Below are 18,374 nucleotides of genomic sequence, written 5' to 3' on the forward strand. Positions count from 1 at the left end.
GGTGGAAGTGGACTCCCCCCCCCTTTGCACGGCAGCCCCTCCAGCCCCCTGAAAATACCACACAGAGTCAGAAGACCCTTCTGAATACGGTGAACTGTGGTTTGTGTGCGTGGGTGGGTGGGTGGGTAGGGAGGAATCACACAGAATTGTGTAGAGGATCCTTCCATAATCACAGTCCTTCTTTTCAAGGAAGGATAATCCTGAATCCAACCTACATAAAAGAGACAGCTCAATTTAAAATTACCTAGCACTGAACATAAAACTATGGTTGGGGCCAGTCACACTTCTATGAGGAGTGTGTTCCACAACTGGAGTGCCCCCACAGTGTTTCACAGGCCTTAGCTAGACCAGGCGAAATCCCGGGGTGAACCCCAGGATCGTCCCTGTGCGTCCACATGACATACAGGGGATCCCGGGATCAGGGAGGGATGATCCCTCCCTTGCCCTGGGATTTCACCCTCCCCTTTGGGCCTGCTTTTTCCACGGTCCTGGGCTGAGGCCAAGACCACAGAACATGTGGCCCGTTGCTGCGGAGCCAGGAGTGGGAGTGGGAAAAGTAATTAAAATTAAGAAAAACCTTACTTTTAGTGCACGAGCGTTCACGCACTCCTTCCTCTTTAAAAAAAATAATTGCGGGTGTGACGCCTCTCCTCCTGAGATTGTCGCACCTCACATGTAAACGGAGGAGGGATCTCGCGTTAATCACAATGTGAGATCTTCCTTCCTCCGTCACGGACTATGAGGTAGGTCTAGCTAAGTCCACAGTTGGAATCCTTGTTGTTAAACAATGAACCAAGGGCACTTAGAGAAGGTCCTCCTCTGATTTCCAGTCCTAAGCCATTTAGAGTTGTGTAAGGACCCCAGAGTTCATCATGCTCTACGTAATGTCTAATCACTTATGGCCCCAATCAGATGACAGTGCATTTCAGGAGACAGACTTCATCGGATGTCCCTGGCCATACCGCTGTTTATCCATCTACACTTCTCTTACTTTCCTGTTAGAGAAATGGTATGATCATGGTATGTGATCATGAAATGGTTAGAGATCATGAAATGGTTAGAGAAATGGTTAGAGATCACGGTATGATCTGGCATAGTCCTTCTTATGTTCATTACACATCTTAAATATCGAACAAGAAATATGAGTTTCTGCACCTTACGGAAATTATTCCTTGTGTCCTTGTAGTTGCGGCTTAGACTATTTACCAAATCCATTATGTATCTCCAACTCATGTAGTTTTGAATTTCTCTGCAGAATAAAACAAGAAAAAGAACTGTGGAGCATATTGGCAATTAAAACAAAAAACACAGGACTTTAAAATGTATCTGGCATACCTACCTGGCAGTGTATTTATTAAGGACAGATTTTAGCTTGGTTAGATATTCTGGAGCATAAACGATGACAGATTCTGTATTTGGAATATTAATTTGCACCGCTGACGTGATGTTATTTATGAATGTTGACCAACTGAATTGCTGTGGGGGGAAAATTGTGCACTTTAGGTATGTTCAACTTATCTTGTTAAATGACCAAAAACACAAGGAAATTTGATTTTTAATCATTAAGCCTTTATGATTTGTTGTGCTGAATGCCATGGATGTCTTGCGAAGATTTATGGTCTTGTTTATATTTGTCTATTGCATATGACAAATATTTATATATTAGATTTGCATCCCACCAACATCATCTAGCATGTCTTCAGAGAGGCTCACAACAAAACAAGAAAAAATAACAGATAACATTAATAGCAATTTAAAACAAATTATTTTTAAAAAATCTTTAAAATCAAAATTATGGGTTGGATTCAGACTAAGTCATAGTTAGAGTAGACCCACTGAAATCAATGGGACTTAAGTTAGTCATGTCTTACTTGACAGCTTTCTCAACTTGTTGGTCATGACTTACTTGATTTCAATGGGTTTTCTTGGAGGCCTTAACAAGACCTAAGGTTTATCCCGGGATTGTCCCAGGGTCATCCCTGCCTGCTCCCGAGATATCCTGTGTGTCATTTACATGAACAGGGATGACCCCGGGATCATCCCGGGATAAACCTTAGGTCTAGCTAAGGCCTAAGTGTGATTATGTCTGGATCAAACCCTATATAATTTACAACTGAAATTATTTTGAGATAGTAGCCATTTGTACAAAGCCAACAATACTTTTGCATTATTAAAACTGGGCGCCATTTGTGTCAGAGGTTTTCAGGACTCCAGAACCTATTTTCAACACAGGAGTTGGACAACCTAGAGCATGTCAAATAACAGAAGAAAATGGATTTGACAATGTGTGATCACCACTAAACAACTATGATCAGTTTTCATGCATTTGGATTACTGATAGCTCTACGTAGCTCTACGATTTCGCTCATTATCTTCCTCTTATGATCTTAAGCTTTGGTCTGATGCACCCACACATTCCCTTGGACACTGTCTGGATCTTGTTCTCACTCGGAATTGCTCTGTGTTGGACTTTTCTACTGCTCACTTTCCGCTGTCAGATCATCACCTAGTTTCTTTCAATATTACTCATAATCCTCCTCCTTCACGTCCCGCTTCTCGCTCTTGTCGTGACTTGCAATCTATCAATTATGAGGCTTTTTCCCAGTCTCTAGCCTCCTCCCTTCCTTCTGTCTGTTCGGCTGTCTCCTTGGACTCAGCTGTCTCCTTCTTTAATTCCTCCTTATCTTCAACTCTTGATAATCTTGCTCCATCTACAACTCGGATAGTTCGCCCTTCTCAACCCCAACCGTGGCTCACCTCTTCCCTCCGCTACCTTCGCTCTTGTTCCCGGGCAGCTGAACGCCTTTGGCGTAAGACCAGGGACCGGGCAGACTTTGTCCATTACAAATTTGTACTCTCCTCTTTCTCTTCTGCCATCTCACTGGCCAAACAGCAGTACTACTCAACGCTGATCCAGTCAAATGCTAGGCATCCTCAGCGGCTCTTTGCGTCCTTCAATTCTCTTCTGAAGCCTAATCCGCCATCTCTCCCCGCCTCTCTGTCTGCTAATAACTTTGCCTCTTTTTTCAATGCTAAAATCCAAACTATCCGCTCTGATCTGGCCAGCTCTGCTCCTCTTCCAGTTCCTGTTCCTCATCTGTCAGCTCCTTTCCTTCTGCAGAGACCGTTTCCTTCGGTCTCTGCAGATGAACTGTCTACAATACTGCGCTCTTCGAAGCCTTCCACTTGTTCTCGTGATCCGATTCCTTCTCGCGTCTTTATTAATCTTATTCCTGCTATCCTCCCTTCCTTGCTACATATTATTAATCTTTCTCTGTCCTCTGGTTCATTTCCTTCTGCTTTTAAACATGCTACAATCTCTCCCATTCTCAAGAAACCTACTCTTGATAGGCTATCTCTGTATAACTACCGACCTGTCTCTTTGTTGCCGTTTGTTTCAAAGATCCTGGAGCGTGCGGTCTACTCTCGTTGTCTTGACTTTCTTTCTAGTAACTCTGCTTGGATCCATTTCAATCTGGATTCCGTCCTCTGCATTCCACCGAAACAGCCCTTACTAAGATCACCAATGATCTCCTTATTGCCAAGTCCAAAGGCCATTATTCCATTCTTATTCTTCTTGATCTAACTGCAGCCTTTGACACGGTTGATCATGATCTTCTCTTAGATTCCCTTCATGACCTTGGATTTTGTGGCTCTGTCTATAACTGGTTTGCCTCCTATCTAGCGGGTCGCTCTTTCAGTGTGTTGGCTAATGGCAGCTCGTCTTCCTCCTTTCCCCTTTCAGTAGGGGTTCCGCAAGGCTCGGTGCTTGGCCCGTTGTTGTTTTCCTTATACATGTTGCCCTTGGGCAAGCTTATTCAATCTCATGGCCTCCAATATCATCTGAACGCCGATGATACACAACTATATCTGTCATCTCCGGAACTTTCTCCTGATGTTCACGATCGTATCTCGGCATGTCTTTCAGATATCTCAGCTTGGCTGCTTCATCGTCGCTTGAAGCTTAACATGGCAAAGACTGAATTGCTTGTTTTTCCTCCTAAACCTTCTCCTCATCTCTCATTCTCTCTTACTGTCAATGATGTTACGCTTACTCTGGTCAAGGAAGCTCGTAGCCTTGGCTTTATCTTCAACTCCTCGCTCTCCTTTATTCCTCATATTGAGGCAGTAGCTAAATCTTGTCGATTTTTCCTGTATAATATTGCCAGGATTCGATCATTTTTGTCTGTCTCTTCTGCCAAGACGCTTGTTCATGCACTGGTTATTTCACGGTTGGACTACTGCAACCTTCTTCTCTCTGGCCTTCCTTCTTCTCACATCAGTCCGTTGGTTTCTGTTCACCACTCTGCCGCAAAGATCATCTTCTTAGCTCGCCGCTCCGACCATGTTACTCCGCTTCTGAAATCTCTTCATTGGCTTCCAATTCACTTCAGAATCCAATATAAACTTCTCCTGTTAACCTTCAAAGCTTTTCACGGTCTAGCTCCTTCCTATCTCTCCTCTCTCATCTCACACTATTGCCCCGCTCGTGCTCTTCGCTCCTCTGATGCCATGTTTCTCGCCTGCCCAAGGGCCTCTACTTCCCTTGCTCGGCTTCGTCCATTTTCGTCTGCTGCCCCTTACGCCTGGAACGCTCTTCCAGAACATTTGAGAACTACAAGTTCAACCACAGCTTTTAAAGCTCAACTAAAAACTTTTCTTTTTCCTAAAGCTTTTAAAACTTGATGCTGTGCAGACTTCTACTGTTACTTTCTACTGTTAGTTTTTCCCTACCCTGTGCCTGCTTACCCTACCCTGTACCTGTTTGCATTCTCTTCCCCTCCTTATTGTTTTACTATGATTTTATTAGATTGTAAGCCTATGCGGCAGGGTCTTGCTATTTACTGTTTTACTCTGTACAGCACCATGTACATTGATGGTGCTATATAAATAAATAAATAAATAAATAAATAAATAATAATAATAATAATGATAGAGTCCAACGTCAAGATACATTTGAGCCTTACCATCTCATATTTTAGAAATTAATAGTGTCTTAGGGCTCACTCATTGGCTGGACATGCAATATACACCATTTTGTTGTGGCCCTATGTATACAATATAGTCTGATATAAAAGCAGAATGCACTTAGACCTTTACGCTTTAAAAACAAAGGATGGGGAAAGTTTTTCATATCCTTTATGTTACACAGTGCATCATCATACCTGTGGCAGCTGGTGTGTGAACATGTGCAGTCTCCCACCCAATGCCCTCCAATGTACTGATTTCCCAGGCAGTGGGTGAGTGAACCAATCTTTAAGTGGTATGAATCTAAACTATTCCAGTACAAACTTCATTGTGTGTGTGTTTGTGTGTGAATTTCATAACTACATTTCTGAATGTTGCATACTATGACTGCAATATAATAACTGGCCTATAAAAAATATTTACATCAGTTATGAAAAGTGCCATTTTGTTTTGACTTCAGCCTTTTTGTTTTCTGTAGGCAGACTACTAATGTAAGCAAATTCCTCATAAAAGCGAAAAGAAAAATGCTCAGCTGGTAGATAACAATAAAGCCCTGTTAAGCAATTCCACATGTGTCTTGAAAACTCCTGGCCAATAGGCAATAAAGTAAGTTGAAATAGCTTTAAGATTAATGAGCTGTAAAACAATCATAGGCTGTAATCCCAAGTATACTTACATGATGATAATTCTTATCATCAAAGGACTTCTGTATACTGGACACAATCCAGCCACAGATTCAATGGGATGTAGACATGCTTAGGGATTGTGACACATGTGTTTAGAAGCAGAATAAAAGAAATTGGTACACTGCTTACAACCAACACCATTTTTTATTTTTGCAAAAATTATACATCTTACTTTTGGGATTTTAAAATCCCACATCAAAATTTGATGCTTGAATTTCAGAACTGAAATTTGACATGGGAATTTGTTTGCATTGTCCAACCATTTGTTCAAGTTATGCTTTCTGAATGAAATGTATTAAATGCTAATATAAGTTATTGGTCAGATGTTGACTGTTGATGCAAATTAGCTGTCAAATGCTAGCAGATAGAGATTGCTACAGCAGGTCACCTGACAGTTATTGTCAAGTGATGAGTGCTACTTGAAAAACAGATGTCAAATGTTGATGTCAAATGTTAAACATGGGCAGCAGATTTAAATGCCCTCAGACTATTTGGAGAATATTTTGAGGAGTGTGAATTCATTTTAGTTCTAAACCTGATGCTGTGAATCTGCTTAGGTTTGACACAGAGAGTAACATTTGTCAATGGAGCTGAAGTCATACTTGCCTCCTAATCTACAGTGCCTCTGGCAAATGAGACTAGACCATTATTATTGTGCAATCTCCAATGGCTCTCAAAAGATAAATAGATTGCTGTTCAAAAGGGTGATGAAGGTCTGGCTCTCCCTTGGCCATTGTTCTGTAAGTGCCTTTGTGTATAACACTTCTGTGCTGCTACAGAAAGGCCAAAGGGACACTGTCTTCACAGTATAGCCAGTAGCTGCTGATCTGTCAGCATTGAAGCTGGGCTTGTTTCCAGGCGGGACATTAGGCCACCTGCTCTGGCCTTGTACCTGCATCAGGACATTAATACCTGATTAGGTGCTCTTTTGCTCATGAAGCAGATCCTAGGACATGGTTATAGGAATAACTTCGTTGCATTGCAACACATGAGATGCTCTATCGACATATTTAGGTCTGCAACCACTAGTCCATTTAATTAGTACATTAATCAACCAAATGTCTAGTTGATTAATCAAGTAGGGGCTGCTTTATTCAATGAGTCTGTGCATTAAGGGAGATATTTATCTTTTATGTGGTTTTTTTCTCCCCCCATTCCAGTATGCTACAGTGATCGTAAACGAAAAACAAAAATACAAAGATCAGAAGAGCCTACTGGATCTCACCAAAGGTCCATCTATGTCCAGCATCCCATTCTCCATAATGTCCAGCCAGATTATTCTAGGCAGCTCTCTATCCAGGTCCTAGAGGCAATAGCCCTATTCCACTGGGGCTCCCAAGTAGCATTCAGTTGCATACTTTTTTTCCCCATGGGAAAAATATTAAAGATGGAACTTCCTTCACATTTTATCTCATACTTCCTTCACTATCTCCCAAAGACACATATGTTGAGGAGTTGGCAATATGCAAATCAAATTTATATTTAATCAATTCATTCACAGATTAAGAGGAAAGTCAACGTAACACATCCTTTAATTGTTTGACAGCCCTATAAATAAATTACAGTGTAATGCCACCTTTGAACCCAAGTCCTGTTCATGTGTCAAACCACAATGTTCCCTTACTGTATTATCAGATAAACAGTATCTTTATTATATGCCAGGCCTCAGCTGTTTCTGATGAAGCAACAGCCCATGGAATTAAACTTTGTCCGGTTGTCTGATCTACAACTATGAATGATGGCTTAATTTCTTTGTCTCAATCCAGCTAGGCACAATACAGATGCAGAAGCTTTGGCACATGTATTCCTAACTGAATGAGGAACGAGGTGTGTCAATGGCTATTGTGCATGGTTCCTTGCCTGATCCAGCTGCACCATGCACGTAGCCCTGTCTGAAAAATCAGCAATAGATCATCTGTTTGGGAGAGGGAACAAAGTCAGGGATTTTGGTTGCCATCCTATACATCATGGGTGGGGAGCCTTTTTTCTGTTGAGGGCCACATTTCCTCCCGAGCAATCTATCAGGGCCCGCATGTCAGTGGACAGGGCCAGATCCAAGGGGTGTGTGTGTGTGTGTGTCACACTTTTTCTCTTCCTCTTCCTGCCACCTCCTTTCCTCTCTCTTTCTGCCATTCCCTTTTGTTGTTCAACAACAACGCCCCCTTTTGCCACTAACTTCCTGCACAAGTGGTACAAGGAAAGGGTCAGATCACTCCCACCAAAGCTTTGAACTGATGAAGATGCAAAGGGCTATTGCAATTGGGCTGAGGGCTGCAACTTGTCCACCCCTGCTATACATACTTACCTGGGAGTATGTTCTATTGAACTTCAGCAAGGCTTACTTCTGAGTAATCAAGTAAGGACTGCACTCTTAGTCCTGCTACATCCCCCTCCACTGTAGGGATTTCGTTAAATCCATTCCATCTGAGTTTTGCAGATTGTCAAGCATCTTTTATTCTACTGTTCACTCATTGACAGATCAGTTTGTTTTTTTTACCAGAATTTCATTCTTGGACTAATTCACATCAGCACTAGTGCAAATTAGTCAATTAGTGCCGATGCAAATTTCTGCAAACTCCCACCCCACCCCAAAAGTGAAAAACCAGTTTGCATGTCTGCAGAATCTGTGTGACACAGAAAAAGCTGGCCTACTGCAGAATCCACAGGTCAGATACACAAGAATCTGAACTCATTTCAATCCGTTATGGATTTTTCCAATAGCCTTAGTCTGCTGTTTAGCATATTTGGCAATTGCCTGAGAGGACTATCACATGTGCTCAATTGGATCTGGGCCCTTGTTGTCGTTTTCTTGCCCTCAATTCAGTACGCAGCAGGCTGACAAATTCAGTTCAGCATTTTCAATTCAAAAATTCAGTTCTGCTTCAGAACTGAATTAAACTTCCCTGCCCTTTTAAAAACCATGCTACACTAACTGCCTTGACTGTACAGCGGAAGAAGATGAAAACAACATATTATTGATCTTTTACCTGGCCATTGATGTCCAAAGAGAAATTATTTTGGACATCACTGAGTGTCATTTTGTGGTACATCAGAAGTGGGTCATTTCTGTCGTCAGGTTTGGTTGTAACCTAGAAAAATAAATTTACAATACACAAAGGAGCTCCTTGGAAGAAAAGCAGAGATGCAGAATTTTTTAAATAAAAAAATCAGGAAGTCATATAAATACATGTTTATTACTGTCTTATTAAAATATGGAAAGCAGCAAAAATGATGAAACTAATGAATTATGAGTTGGTTCCAGACATAGTTATATTTAGAGCAGACAGACTGAAATCAATGGGAATTAAGTTGTCATGACTAACCTAAGTCCCGTTGATTTCAGTAGGTCTGCTCTAGGTATAACTAAGTCTAGATCTAAAACTTATTAGTCAGACAATGTTCCTGGGCAATAGATACATTGATTAAGAATTGGGGTTTTTTTGTGTGTGCACTGCCAGAATGACAAATATGACAACATTGAGCCTTATATTTTATTCTGTTATAACTGATATATATATATATATATATATCAAACATGCTTAATTAAAAACGTATTAAAGGATTTATAATGTGATGCATTAATGCTTATATGGATAGGATCTCCTATGTTCATCGCATAAGTATCCTGAAGGATACTTGGGGCTCCTCTAAACAAGCAATTTATTGCATGCTCATAATTGGCCACTCACGAAAGTTTGTGGGTCCATTACATGTCATCCTCAATGACCAGGATATCTCCCGCTCTATCCCCTGGAAATCCTGCTTTTAAAAGAACCACACATAATGTAGTAATATCCGGAACATGCTAGTTCTCCTAGTGTGTAAACTTGGCATTGCACAATAATTCTGTCACTAGATGATGCTGTCTCAATGGAAGTGAATGGAGCACACACAGAGAGGAAGTATTCAATTCAAACCACATGGTTGCCTGTGGTTGCCTTTCTGGGATTGCTGATTGCAATCCCAGAAAGAAAGTGGAAGCAGAAAGCCCTGGTAAGGCATCAGGATTTGTTTAAATTGTAGAGAAGCTTTTGGTCTACTTTCCTAGACTCCTAGTTGTAAGCTACATTACCCAAACAAGAGCACAGGACGATGTAGTCTCCATAAGCCCTGAGAGAGGCCATGAGAGAGCCACAGCAAGGCAACATATCCTCCACTCCAAGTGGCAATCTGACCCACTCCTTTGCCCCCATGCAGTGGCCAGGCACATATCTGGCTTTACACACAGCATCTGTGTGCCCTACAGCAGGATTGGGTGGGCTGCAAACTTTCTAGGTCTACTGGGTTTATTTTAATAGGACCCTGAAGTCCACCAGCATTAAATCTACACTACTGCTTTTTAGCGGGATTGAAATGCACTGAAAATTGTTGCAGAATAATCCACATTCTGCTTTCATAGCATTATATCCTACTTTTTATTCCACATTCATAATGATTTGACACAAGGTATAGATCTGGCCCAGGTATAAAATCATGGCCAGGGAAGGCAGTGAAGGATATATACTTAAAACATGGATCAACATACCTCTGAGCACATTCTCAGCCCAGAAATTTGTTTTAACACTAAAACAGAACTTCCAGACCTTTCACACAGAAATCCACTCCTGGTTTCCCCTAAGTATTTTCTATTTTAACAGCCTATTTTTGTGTGTGCGCGCGCAGGGCATATTTTTGCTGTTATTAAATGATAGGGTTCCACTACCCCTTGCCAATCTACAGCCAATCACCCAGAGATCTACCAGTAGATGCCAACCTACTTTCAGCTCACCCCTACAATACGGACGGGTGAGTCATGTGACCTGTCCTTGCTGGCTGGAAAAAAGAGTCTCATGTTGATATCAAATTGCTCCAAGATGCACACAGTTGTTACTGGTTAACTAAAGTAGGTCTCCAAATCCACACACACTTTTATATTAATTTGTAGCAGGAAAAAATAGAAGTCTTGCAATACAAAAGGCACACAGCTTGAACCTATGCATCTTTCCTTAGAAAAAGGTCTCAGTAAATTCAGTGGACCTTACTTACAAGGAAGTGAGCACAGGATTACAGCCTTAATTGATTTACCCTGATATGAGCATGAGTGTGTAGCAGCCCATGGAGGGTCTGTGGCTCAGTGGTAGAGCATCTGCTTTGCACGCAGAAGGTCCCAGGTTCAATCCCCAGTATCTCCAGGTAGGGCTAGGAAAGAATCCTGCCTGAAACTCTGAAGAACCATTGCTGCCAGTCAGTGTTGATGATACTGGGCTAGATGGCCCAGTGGTCTGACTCAGTATAAGGCAGCTTCCTATGTTCCTATGTCAACAGATCAGATGTGTCACATCGGGTTCAGATGTCATCAGTTGTTTCCATTATACCTTTGCCTAAGATCCCAATACTGATAATGTTAATCTTAACCTCAGGAACAGATCCATACGTAACATTCTGCGCATAAAATGTAGAAAAGCTGGCTTACGTTTGCAATCTCCTTTTCCAGTGCCATTATTCTATTCATTTCTATAGAAATTTCTGTCTCGTTGATGGCAAGTCCTCTTTCCTGACGGATCAGCTTTGCTACGGAAATCATGAAATCGACATAGGCTGTACATGCCTGCAAAGAAAAAGAATGTTTTGCAAATATCAATTGAACATTGTGCAAAATAGCTCAGCCCATCTCGTAAGGGTGCTTTGGAAGGTGAAGGTAGGAAGCTAAGGAGTCTCAGGATATCTCGTAACCTGGCCTCTCTCGTCTCCTCCTCTCCCTGCCCATCGGAATGCCCCCTTTCTCCCCACTCTGAGGTTGATTTTCTGACCTCTGAGAGGCAGCTGGTGCAGGTCTCTCTGCACTGGCTGTGAGGGAGTGGGGGTTCAGGAGTCAGACTTCTGGCTTCCCCTTCTGAGGTCGGCGCACTGTCTCTGAACTTGCAATGGGTTCTCTGAGACATCCTTTGGTTCCCAGCTTGCCCAGGGATAATAAGATAGCTCCCTCTGTCGGAAAGTCTTTCCGAAGATGCAATGCATTCACTGAGACTTAGACGATAACCTGAATCAGGTAATCATAAAGTTCTCAAGCAAATGCCTGCAATGCAGCCTCCCCTGAAAATTTAAGGAAGATTCAGGCCATTCTGTTCTCAGTTTTCTCTGTCCCTAAACAACAGTATCTTCTAAGTTTATTATTTATCAATATGTTTATCCATTTATTTGATGAGCAATCCTATAGCTGAAGCTCTCAGGCCGACACATATAATAAAAACTAACATAATATTAATAATAAAACCAGCAAATAACATCACTTCAAACAAAAATAATGTGCAGGTAGCAACAACAGTCATTTCTGAAAATAATTTTAAAAGCAGCTAAAACCTGTAGGGCAATTTCTGCATTCACTAGAGGCTCGTCAGGCACTTATGGATTAACTTTGAACAATTAGAACTTTGCTAAATTACTATTATGGATGAAGAAAATGAATGGCTGACTGTAAGCAGGAAAACGCCCCCACCCCCACACCAATTCAAGTTGAAATTATGCTAACAATAATAACAAGCCCAAAATTAGTTTAAATATTATCTTATGGCAAATGGTTATATGTCTCTAATCAACCTCTACCATAATACTGTATTAGGCTTCTATTACATGTGTAATTATACATTTACTAGTGTGTATTTAAAAGCTAACACATGAATTGCAGATTTCCTAACCAGCTTACTTAATTACTGTTTCTGAACATATGGCTTCCAGAGTATGGCATTAAACCGATAAACTGGGATGAGATACTCATTAGAGGAACAATGATTCACTGTAGTGAATCATCTAACTTCTCTAGATGTCTGTTAGACATTCTGTTATGGATGTTTTGCTTCTTGTCAAAGATTCTAACCTCCCACTAGCATGCTGGCAGTTGTCCATATACCACCCATCTCCTGGCCCCCTTCACATGTGAAAATTGCCTAAATGGATATTGACTTCCATGTAGGAAATCCGTATACACTCATATTAGGAGGCTGCAGGCAGCCAACCACAATCCCCCACTATGTGAGGAGAGGTGCCCTACCACCAGGCAAGGTAAAGTAGCCACCACAGGCAACAGCAGATTGTTAAGTTGCATTGTGGGAAACTAAGGACACAAACCAGTGGGATTGCTCTTGTGCACCACCTCCTGTTTAAATCAGCAGGATGTCCTGTGAAATAGGGCCCTCTGACAAAATGATATTTTATTTTGTTGTGTGTATATTTGAAAGTTTGCTTGAGGGCTTGATTTGCTTTAACAAACCCTTTGTTTTACAGACAATGTTAAGTTGGCGGGAGGGGAGAGTTAGAATCTTGAGCTGTTTGAATGGTGTTGTCTTGATTGGCTGTTTCATTTTCAGTTGAGAGAGAGAATAACTGTCACTGGGTTTTCTTTGTGAGGGAGATAAGGACTGGCTTTCAGCAGGTTAGGATGAGGGAATCTGGGTTTTAGATTTAGGGGGTGTTTAGTTTTCCCTGGGAGGGAGCTACCTTTATTTTAACACCAGGAAACATAAGTTGTATCAAAACATCTTTTTCTTTATAAGTAAAGTTTTTAATTTTTGTGAACCACCCAGAGAGCTCCGGCTATTGGGTGGTATAGAAATGTAATAAATAAATAAATAAATAAATAAAGAAAGAAAGAAAGAAAGAAAGAAAGAAGGTTTTAAGTTTTGCTTCATTGTTTAAAACCACACCTTGCTCTGTCTTATTTGTTGCTGAAGATTTGTCATACACACACACGCTCACCACAAAAGGTTTAAAATTCCCTTTTTACAAAGGAAAAGGGTGGACCCAGTGTAATAGAAGTTGGTGGTGACACCACAGCCCCATGTTAGTGGGGCCCACGGTATTTGTGAGTGTCATTTGTATTTTCTGTGTCAGAAAACGGCATGGTTGGACCCGTCATATAATGATGTGCACAAAATGTACACAATAATTTCAAGATACACTGAATAATTTCACACTGAATAGAAAAATACTACTTTTTCTTACTCATTGGACTTCCAGTATAAAGAATTTATGTCATTTTTGACATATAATATTTTGGGGGCACCATTCCTCCATCATCTTTCTGATTTCCAGAACTACAGGCACACTCTCCTCAGTGAGGCTTCTGAATTAGGAATTAGCAGGCAAGTTAGGAGCCTATCCTTTTAACAGAGAGTTGTAGGGAATCCTTGCTAATCTGTTAGCCTGAACATACCTCTTTGTATACTCCTGTGCATTCATAGTAATCACGGGAAGGCAGTCCAAGAGAGGGCTGATCAATCTATAAAGACAATGTAAAGAAGATAAAATGGCTAATTTCCAAACAATGATGGAGTTGTGAATAACTCCTATTTCTTTCAAAATACCACTGAAGTAAAATGTATCAATACCATAACAAATAATCCTAAACATTTTTATGGTCTATTGATGGAGACAGAGGAAATGGAGAACAACAGTATTCAAGAAAGAAAGAAAGAAAGAAAGGTGAGCCTGGATTTAAGGAGAAGGGAATGGGTCAAGGCAGGTGAATGAAAAAAAAGTTTCACCCATGACTCCCCCCACCCCCTGCCACTAAAAGAAAAGAAAAGAAGGGGTCAGTGGTGATTAGTGAGGGCTTGAGGCAGTAGGAAGAGATTGCTGCTACTTAGTGGTGGCCAAAAGTAAGAGGCAATCCTGAAACCTTGCTAATAGATGTCATGTGACATATTCAAATGTGTTGGTATTGGGAAAGAATAATGCAGATGTGGTTGCTGATAGATGTCTCAAGCCCTCATGGTGCTCTGGTGGTCATCCAGAAGCTGTATGCTTCCATGCCAGACTCCTTCATTGAACACCACTGGGAGTGGGAAAGGAGGCAAGATAGAAACTAAAACAAGTGGGAAAGGAAACTTAGGGCAGGAGGCATGGACTCAGGCACCTTCTGAGTCTCTTCATAACCTTCAGTATTCGCTGTAGGCAACACACACACTGCTTGATTGTGGTCACTTACTGTAAAAGCCAATCCACGGTGTAAGAGTAATTAACACCATTCTTGATGAAGAATTTCATAGAGGATCGTACAGTCTTGGCTTAGGCTGGTGAAGCATATTCCACAGAACATTAAGGATTTATTGAATTCCTGTCCTTATCACATACATCCAGGCGTTTGATTCCACAATAATTTCAGTACAATAATAGAGGGTGACATCCAATGCCAGGGGAGTGGATTTCTACTCATGCAATGGGACTTTCCCTTCTGTTCCTCTCTGCAACCCCCTGTGCCCCCACATCTGCAACAGGAGGTCCCCCCAGCCCTCTGGAGCAGATCTGGGAAGCATGTGGGGCACTGCAGGGGGAGGGCAAATCTGTTCTGCTACCGGTTTCTGTTCCACTGGCAGATTACTAAGGTTGGACACAATCCAGGGGAAAGGGAGTTCAGAGGTATATGAAACTTGCAACACAGCAGTTCAAGAAGTAGAGTTAAAGCAGGTTTCCCTTAAGATCAAAAGGTATGGCTAAATAAGAAAACAGAACAAAAGAAACGCAATGCAATAGACACATGTCCATGAACTATGAGCTGGTTTACGCACGCACCACACTCACAACCTCCTTGGCATGGGATGGAAGTGGTGTTCATGTGGCCCAGCACCTTTCTGTGGGTAGGGCATTAATAACATCCCCAATTCACATGATCGTGGCAGCTTGGATGGAAATAAAAAAGAAGTATTTTCAGGCCTTTTCCAAGAGTGGTGAACTTACATGAATGATGTGTTGCGTGGAGTTTTTATCATCTGTACCGACAAAGACGTTTATGATGACTCTTTTTCCATACTGAGAGTTTAGCTCTGCAATAGACTTCTCAGCTGCCCAGTTGGCACCTAAAGCAGTAAAACACACACACACACACAATCAGCACTTTGACAGAGACAAGCCAACCCTTCCTTAGAATTTGAAAGTGGTAATGGGAGAAATAAGCAGAACTCTCTCCTACCATAAGCAGTGTCCCAGTTGTCTGATGCCACAGGCCAGTCGGAAAAAGTTGGCATGATGCTGATTAGTGGTTGCCCTCCTTTGCTATCAATAGCAGCTTGTGAAAGGAAACATTAATACCACGAGTTAGAGGTATAGGTTTCTTAAAGCACTCATTTATGACACTGCCATATGTGAAAGGTCCTGTATATTCTGGCGATCCTCCAATAATCACCCATTCCCTGACAATTTTTTTCGCCACAATCTAAAGGTTCTTTGGAAGAAAAAATATTGATCAAGAAAAACTAAAAACATAATAACAGCTGTGTCTTGAGCTTGAAGAGAACATCTGGCCAGAGGCAATGTGTTTTTAGCGTGTCATTAGAATGTATCCACCAACCATTTTAAATGGATACAACTCCAGTGTTGATTTCCATATGATCTGAACCACCATCTGCACGGGTTGCCTTCTTTACAACCTAGATGGCAATATTTGCTAATTATGTTGCTGTCACTCCTTCCTCTACTGTTGTTGGCATGTTTCCAAAATGACATATTATAGTGGATTCCTGCATTTTTCTGAGCAGTCAAGTTACAGTTAGGCGATCCTGCTAGCCACTTGCAGGGGAAACCCACCAATTGACTGACAAAGGTATGTAAGATGAGGGGCCCAGATGAACAGAAAAACATGACTGGAACCCAATGGAATGCTCTGGCAGAATAAACAAGACTTATTAATTCAGGATAACAGTTCAGAATCAATAGCCTCATGTAGTCTTGACTGTGTAAATGAAATCACCCCTTGTTTCCTTCATTTGTGTTTGCCATTCATTTTACTTACAGGGGCCTGAATTTAAAACCACTCTACATTTCTATCAGCCTTTCTTATGATCACCTAAAATCCCCTCTACTGGGTAGATTTAAATTTGCAGCCATAAAATTCTACCAGCACATTGTTAAAAATTAAATAACATATATGGAGAGAATATTACTAATTTAGCATAGGTTCTACTGTACTGGTTGCACTGTAAATGTTGGTGTTTTATGTATATGAAGCCCATATCTTACCAGGGTATCATAAGTCCTACTGCAAGAATTTTGCAAATGAATGGTGTTACCAGTGCACCTCAGGAGTATAGACTGCAACAGTCTTCTCCAACATGGTGCTTTCCATATATGCGACATTACAACTCCCATCACCCCCAGCCTATATGTCCATGTCATGCCATGCTATGTCACTCTAAAATGCAGCAACTTAGAAGAAGAACTTACATTCATTTATACAAGATCTGTAAAGCATTTTTGCTTTTTTAACAGCTTCTATATCTGCACTGTTTTCCTTCTCGAGGACATCTGAAAACAAGGGAGATATACATGATGAAATCTTAAATAGTTACATTCCACAAGTGCCATCCAGCATCTTGGGTGATGATACACTTTTGACTCATTACATTCAAAAAGGTAAGTAATTATGAGAGCTCCATTTAAACTCTCTTGGGGTGGAAGCCTATCGTTTTTGAAAGGGCATCCCAAGGTCCATAGGGTACTGCGGACCAGGTTCCCCTCCATGGGCAAAGAGGGAAGTCTGGTTGCAGATTGGGAGATCTACCCATAGAGGTCCTCACTTGATGATGATAGAGCTTTCTGCTCGCATGGCTGCCCCACCTGTGGTGTAATGTGAGTAGTACAGGCAAAATGGAGGAGTTCTGGCAGCATGATAGAAGTGGATCAGGGGCAACTTTTCTTGTTCCCTGGACATGCCCCTGGATTTGCCCTGTGATTGGAGCCAACGGAAGGGGAAATGAAGTAAAAAGAAGGACCAACAAGAGGAAAACAAAGCAAAAGGTAAAAAGACCACTCCCTGCTACCTTCCACCCTGGCTGCCATGGATCCTGTAGGATTCTTCTGCCTCTCTCAAAATGCTCTAAGATCCACATAATAGTCTCAACCATCTTCACTTGAATTTGGCAGCAACATCTTCTGATGTTTTGGAAAGAATCATATCTTTGATATGGCTGCAATATGGCTTTGTTTAGAAGGCCCTTGGCTATATCCAAATGCAGGACATAGGATACAAGTTTGGCCAGCATTGGCAGAAAGCAGTTTTAGCAGCATTCTCAGCTAAGTTGGCCTAAAGGAAGCTGCCTAGGACAACTGCCCATCCCTCCAGGATTATGAGAGCACTGCTTTCAGCTGTTGTAAGAGTCAGAACTGAATGCCAACATCATTCCTCAGAATGGGACCAGATACACACAAGCTTGAAAACAGTCTCTCTTTGCCCTTTGCCAGACACAGCAGATTAATTCCCAAACATGCATTCACATAACCAAGCAAAGGGTCTGGATTGATCTTAGACTACAGTTCAGAAGAACATGTATAAAAATTGTGGCATCAAATGAAACACTTTTTCATCCCCTGACACAAACCGCAGGAGTGGAAAAGAAGGTTGAAATTATCCAAATGTTTAGTTCGCAAATGCATATTCCACTGACCTTTCAAAACAACTTCTAGCTCATCTCTTAAAATGTCAAAATTACTATAACGGGAACTTGTTTCCGGGATGATGTTCTTCTTTAACCATCCACCGCAGGCATACTGATAAAAGTTTTTGCAAGGTTCTATAGTGCGATCCATGTTCTCAATGATTCGGGAAGCTGTTAGAAGAGACAAACCCCAAGAAATGTAAACAATAAATAAAAACTGAGAACAGTATAAAGAAAACAAAAACAAAACAGTCTTAATTTCTGATACAAAAGCAACGGAATGTAGTTGCATTGTTATACAAGATCTTTACTGATT

General features: G+C 41.3%; 1 protein-coding gene across 1 annotated transcript in view; it reads right to left on the minus strand.

Moving 5' to 3' along the window:
- MME (membrane metalloendopeptidase) overlaps positions 1-18,374 on the minus strand; it is a 96,824-nt gene that overhangs the window by 32,168 nt on the left and 46,282 nt on the right. The window contains exons 4-12 of the mRNA XM_063132066.1: positions 18,068-18,229; positions 16,848-16,928; positions 15,598-15,693; positions 15,366-15,484; positions 13,843-13,908; positions 11,107-11,241; positions 8,642-8,743; positions 1,340-1,476; positions 1,156-1,249 (exon numbers count right to left, since the gene is read on the minus strand). Coding sequence (XP_062988136.1) covers positions 1,156-1,249; positions 1,340-1,476; positions 8,642-8,743; positions 11,107-11,241; positions 13,843-13,908; positions 15,366-15,484; positions 15,598-15,693; positions 16,848-16,928; positions 18,068-18,229 — 992 coding nt within the window. The remainder of the gene's footprint in view (positions 1-1,155; positions 1,250-1,339; positions 1,477-8,641; positions 8,744-11,106; positions 11,242-13,842; positions 13,909-15,365; positions 15,485-15,597; positions 15,694-16,847; positions 16,929-18,067; positions 18,230-18,374) is intronic.

Source organism: Elgaria multicarinata, chromosome 8 (genome assembly GCF_023053635.1).
Source record: "Elgaria multicarinata webbii isolate HBS135686 ecotype San Diego chromosome 8, rElgMul1.1.pri, whole genome shotgun sequence".
Lineage (NCBI taxonomy): Eukaryota > Metazoa > Chordata > Lepidosauria > Squamata > Anguidae > Elgaria > Elgaria multicarinata.